The sequence below is a fragment of the Cebus imitator genome, unplaced genomic scaffold (assembly GCF_001604975.1).
Source record: "Cebus imitator isolate Cc_AM_T3 unplaced genomic scaffold, Cebus_imitator-1.0 Scaffold88, whole genome shotgun sequence".
Classification (NCBI taxonomy): domain Eukaryota; kingdom Metazoa; phylum Chordata; class Mammalia; order Primates; family Cebidae; genus Cebus; species Cebus imitator.
In genome coordinates this window covers 2,349,717-2,355,716 of record NW_016107403.1, presented here as the reverse complement: position 1 = coordinate 2,355,716, position 6,000 = coordinate 2,349,717, and the positions used below count along the sequence as shown (strand labels likewise).

The following is a 6,000-nucleotide window of genomic DNA, read 5'->3' as shown; positions in this document are numbered from 1 at the left end:
AAAAAAAAAAAAAAAAAGAGGATTGAGGAGGGAATGAGAGGAGAAAAGAAAAAGACCACACTCAGCAGAAATAGGAGGTGGCCTATTCGAAGGGGAAGTATAAATAAGGATAATTTCGTCTATAGTCACAGAATGAATAACTTCTATGGGCTGACTAGATACTAATTACCATGTGGAAGCTGTCCCTACGGAGGGAAGAAGCATTCTAAATTCCAGGCAAATGACTTACAAATAAACTGCTGGGTCAAGCCCATTTTTAAGTTGGGAACTTCCTGTATTTTACATTCCTAGGCAAATGACAAGTGATAGTTGCAGTACATTCTGCATCTTATTATCCATATAGAATAGCTCATTAAGAGGAGACAATTTGTTTAAGGACCCGGTGCAGCTGAGTGGCTGCTTGAACTGCGACTCAGAGAATGTGGTAATCTCTGAGTTCTCATTTTGTTCAGAATGGCACTTACTTCCTAACACTAAGAAAAAAAACCTTGTTCCCATAAATAGAAAACAAGCTCATTCACCAAAAATGGAGCTGCATGGCAACTGGGAGATAAACATGGTGTTAACAGAAGGTACACTTAACCTGCTACTGAGGTTGAGAAACTCTCTCTGCAGGGACTCCCTTTCATTCGAGTAGTTTCTCTGTGCAAACTGCATTCTTACTTTTTCCAGATAACTTTAAAAATAACACTGGTTTTTTTTTAATTACTATTTCAAAACTCTATAAAGCAGCTCCCCACTCAAAAGCAGAATTTTAAAACAACTTTATCACAAATAACTATCTTTATCATTCCTTTCCAATCTTGATTCCTGTAATCCTCATGGTTGCCATGGGTTGTACTTAACGGTAAATTTTCCTGCAGAGGCTAAACACACATATCAAATATTTTTAAGAGACTCGATGTATACGCCTAATGTGTAAAGCCTTAAGAAAGGAAAGAAAGATGTTATTATCCAAGTGATTTCTGCAAATTGTGCAGGAAAGGGACAGTGATTTAAAGCAATGCATCCGAGAGCTTAATTAAGGTGATCCTTAGCTAGACACAAGTTCAAAACACTCACTGAGAATGTGTCTGCTGGGGGAGTCCTACTGAAGGCTTCGGCTTGAGGGTGAAGGTCATCTGCGCCACAGGGCTGACTCTTGGGAGAGTGTCTGCCTTCTTAGACGAAGTATGCTTTGCTGCTTGCTCAGGAGGGATCCAGGAGGAGGCAGCCCCGGGACTCTGCCCTCCAAAGAGTGGTAACGAGGTGTCCTGGGCAGCTACTGTTTCACAGGCTTTGCCCTTGGTCCCTGGTTTACACACACAGAATTGAGGCCGGAGACATATCCCTCCATTCTGACATGGCGGAACACAGCTAGCTGCAGAAAGACAACAGAAGGCACAGCTTTGAAGAACAACATCGTGGACCTCCTAATTTTTCCATAGGGTTAACAGTAGCATCAGGTTGTTTGTTCTCCAATAAAAAAACCACACAAACACTCATGGGGAGGAAGAGAAGGGGGAGGTGTTCGGCAGAGAAGGAGGAGAGTTAATATTAATGGCCTCCTATGTGTCAGGCACTGTTCTAATATATATCAATAAATTTAATCCCCTAGCAACATTTTTTGTAGATATTTTATTGTACCCACTTTACAGATGAAAAACAGACACAGAGATTCAGTAATTTGTTAAAGATCACATAATTATTACAAAGTAGCAGAGCTGGGATTTGCACCCAAGTGAGCTAGTTCCAAAGCCATCATTCTTTACTACTTTATCTGCCACCCAGAAATGCATCAGAAAATCCAAGAAAAATCTTAAGAAAATGCTCTGCCATTATTTTAAAGTTCTGTTCTGTGGCTTAAGTTTACATATACGTTTAACTTAAAATTTAAAAAATTTTAAGCCTAAATTTCTTGCCAAGACTCTGCAAAAAACAAAGACCCTGTCTAATCACCACCCCCAAAAATTGCTCTCTTACAGACTTCATGTTGTTTAGGTTATCAGATCTTCGAGAGACTGTGTCAGAAATGTAGTCCAATCTACTCTTTGACATATGAGAAAACCAAGGGCCGAAAGGTTGAGTCACCCAAAATACACCTGCTAGTTTGTATAAAAATCCAGTGTACTAAGTACCATCCCTAATTTAAAAATGAAAGGCAACCAAAAAGAAACAACTTCTTCATCTCCTATTTGTGAGGATGTCTGTATTCTGAATCACCATACTCATGACCAAGCAGAGCTTTAAAGTTATCAGGCCAGGCACAGTGGCTCACGCCTGTAAGCCCATCACTTTGGGAAGTCATGGTGGGAGGATCACTTGAGCCCAGGAGTTTGAGATTACCCTGGGCAGTAGTGACACCCTGTCTCTACAAAAAAAAAAAAAAAAAAAAACACTAAGCTGTAAATGCTGAGAAGGAAGGATCTCTTCAGCCCAGGATGTCAAGGCTGCAGTGACCATGATCACGGCACTGCACTCCAGCCTGAACAACAGAACAAAATCCAGTCTTGAAATTAAAAATTAAAAACAAAAACCAAACAAACAAACAAAAAAAACGTTCTCAGGCCTGTAATCCCAGCACTTTGGGAGGCTGAGGCGGGCAGATCACAAGGTCAGGAGATCAAGACCATCCTGGCTAACACAGTAAAACCCTCTCTAGTAAAAATACCAAAAAAAAAAAAAAAAAAACAATTAGCCAGGCATGCTGGCACGCACCTGTAGTCCCAGCTACTCAGGCTGAGGCAGGAAAATTGCTTGAACCCCAGGAGGTAGAGGTTGCAGTGAGCCGAGGTCACGCCACTGCACTCCGGCCTGGGTGACAAAACAAGACTCTGTCTCAAAAAAAAAAAATGTTATCAGGGCTGTGGGTCACTGGTAAAGTAAGTAGGTTTTATGATAGGCTAGGTCCCTTAGAAGTTTAGATGCTACTGGCCGGGCATAGTGGCTCACGTCTGTAATCCTAGAACTCTGGGATCATTTGAGGTCTGGAGTTCAAGATCAACCTGGTCACAATGGTGAACCCCACCTCAACTAAAAATACAAAAATTATCTGGGTGTGGTGGCAGGTGACTGTAATCCCAGCTACTCAGGAGGCTGAGGTAGGAGAATCGCTTGAACCCAGGAGACGGTGGTTGCAGTGAGCCAAGATCGTACCACACACTGCAGCCTGGAAAACAGGGGCAGACTCTGTCTCAAAAAAAAAAAAAAAGAAGTGTAGCTGCTACTGACTGAAGTTTCATTAGGTAATGTCATAGGCCATGGACATGATCCTTCAGTCCCTTCTTTACTTGTTCAAATACATTTATTATGTTGTCCTGTTGCTGTCAGCCCACCTTTTACATAAACTGTTGGTCCTAAGGCAGATCACACTATCAAGTCTCCCATAAAATTCAATGCAAGCTTCAGTCCACAAAGCAATTACAAAATAGACAAGCAAAATGAACAACAGGAGGCTCAGTTATGAAGAGCCAAAAGACCAAGACCAAAGAGCCTTGAAATCTATCAATTATCTGTAAACAAGAGAAGATACTTTTCCCAACTTTCTACAGTATGATTCCTATTCGTTATAGCAAATAATGATTTTTCTAAAATGGCCCTTGAGTGTCAGAATACCAAGCTAACAAATTTTCCCAAAGGAGGGAAAGATTTAAAAAAAAAAAAAAAAAAAAATGGAGCCAGCTCCCTAGGTGACCTTGGAGTAAGTCACTTAACCTTGGCCTCTGCACCTGTATGTGTTTGGAGGGTATAAGGAGGGCAACAGCAATGTGTTCTAAAATGCTCCCCACAAGATGAGAATAAGGCTGTTCCCACACCATGCTTCTAGAATTCTAACTCAAAAGCTCTATGTTTCTAGAATTCAGGATTCTTACGTATCAGAGTTTTCCTGACCAACTGCGCAAACTTTATTGCTATATCTGAGATGCTGTCCTGGGTCCCTGGCTCAGCCATGCTTATTTCTGGAATGTCACAGGAATGGGAAGGGGATCCACCCAAGAGAACAGAAGTGGCCACAGCAAGGACTGAGCTGCGCTTTCAAAGCTGTGCCTCAGCCTGAGCTCACCACTCAGGCGCCTTCATGTGTGCCCTCTCATCATGCTTTCAATTAGAAACATGTTTCTTTTTAACATCTGAGAATGATTTCCACTTCTCCTCCCACCCAAGATGCACTGCAAATGTCTTTTCAACCAGGAAGGGTATCTGGTACAAAAGCTGGCACCTAGGTGGAGGCCGAGGACTGACATCCTCCAACGTACACCAAGAATGAACCACAAGAATCTGTTTTAAGGAAGACATGGATGGTTAGCGATTTTTTTTAACTCTTCAAATTTTTCATGTGGTAGGGTAAGGGGGGTGGGGAGAGAGTCATAAAAGAAAAACAAATATTTTGAACTCACAAATATTTTCTACTGGAAGAAAAAAGAGAACATGTTATATAATATTATGGCTATATATAATACCACCCTTTGTAGTAAATTTTAAAAGGACAATAAAGAGAATGAAAAGACAATTTTCTCTTCCATCTACCCTACCTAGACCCAGACAGGTGCCCCCTACAGCATGCAGATGAGGCTTGAACTGGAGGGGGACAGATTCCCTAACCGCCAAGAGAAGCCCCTCATCTGACATAAAAGGCAAAACTCACATCCCTCTACCACATTTTATCAAGCCGTTTTTCCTATAGTATTTGGACCCATGCAGTAGTGGTTCTCATATGGCAGTGAGGATCAGTAGTTCTCACAGTGCCCAGGCCAGCAGTATCACCCAGGAAAACTTTGAAACTATACATCCTTGGGCTGCCTCAAGCCTGCTACATCTGAAACTGGAGCCCAGCAATCAGTGACTGCTCTCCAAGTGACTTCGATGCACACTCAGGTTTGAGAATTACTGACATACAGCATTTGGAAACTGAGGTCTTCCAGCAACAAGTTTTTGAGGACTTATATTTTTACATTTGCACGTTTAATAGCATGTTTTCACGCTATCATTGCTTTTATCCTATTGAATTATTGGCTACAATAAAAGCGTTTGTTTTATCTCACCATTTTTATTGCAAAAAAAGGGACACATTTTCCATGTCTATACATTTCCTAAAGTCTACACATTTTTCCCCAACTACTTTATGACCAATGCAAAAATTCATAGCATTTATGTGAAAACTTTTTTTTTTTTTTTTTGAGTCGGAGTCTTTCTTTGTCACCCAGGCTGGAGTGCAGTGGTACGATCTCTGCTCACTGCAAACTCCACCTCCCGGGTTCAAGCAATTCTCCTGCCTCAGCCTCTTGCCGTAGCTGGGACTACAGGCACACGTCGCCACACCCAGCTAATTTATTTTATTTTAATAGAGGTGGTTTTTCACCATGTTGCTGAGGCTGGTCTCAAACTCCTGAGCTCAGGTAATACACCCACCTCAGCCTCCCAAAGTGCTAGGATTACAGGCATGAGCCACCACACCCAGCCCGTGAAAACTGTTATTATAACTAAGGCGTTGGACTATCTGGAATATTATAAATATTGCCACAGAAGTACTTTATATTTTACTTTATTTGAGATGGAGTCTTGCTCTGTTGCCTAGGCTGAAGTGCAATGGCGCAATCTCAGCTCACTGCAACCTCCGCCTCTTGGGTTCAAGCAATTCTCCTGCTTCAGCCTCCTGAGTAGCTGGGATTACAGGTACCCACCACCATGCCCAGCTAATTTTTGTATTTTTAGTAGAGACAGGGATTTGCCATGTTGGTCAGGCTGGTCTCGAACTCCTGACCTCAGGTAATCTACCTGCTTAGGCCTCCCAAAGTGCTAGGATTACAAAGCGTGAGCCACTGCCCCTGGCCAGCCAGAAGTATTTTTTAATTTTTTCCCCCACCAGCTGATTCTGCTTTTTCCTGGCTGGACCTTGTGCTGTGGTTCAGGTTGGTGAGTGGAGGCTACATCAAGATCTCAGCAGTGAGTTGGGCAGTGGTTCGCAGCTCTGCTGCACATTAGAATCACATGGGGAGCTTTTAAAACTCCCAAAACCCAGGC

The 6,000-nt window shown here is 42.2% G+C and overlaps 1 protein-coding gene across 5 annotated transcripts in view; it reads right to left on the bottom strand.

Annotated features, from left to right (window-relative positions):
- The window catches only part of LTBP1 (latent transforming growth factor beta binding protein 1), a 463,242-nt gene that overhangs the window by 369,152 nt on the left and 88,090 nt on the right, over window positions 1–6,000 (bottom strand). For all 5 annotated transcript variants that reach the window (XM_017534853.2, XM_017534855.2, XM_037740749.1 and 2 more), the window contains exon 3: window positions 1,063–1,360. In XM_017534853.2, the coding sequence (XP_017390342.1) occupies window positions 1,063–1,360 (298 nt within the window). The remainder of the gene's footprint in view (window positions 1–1,062; window positions 1,361–6,000) is intronic.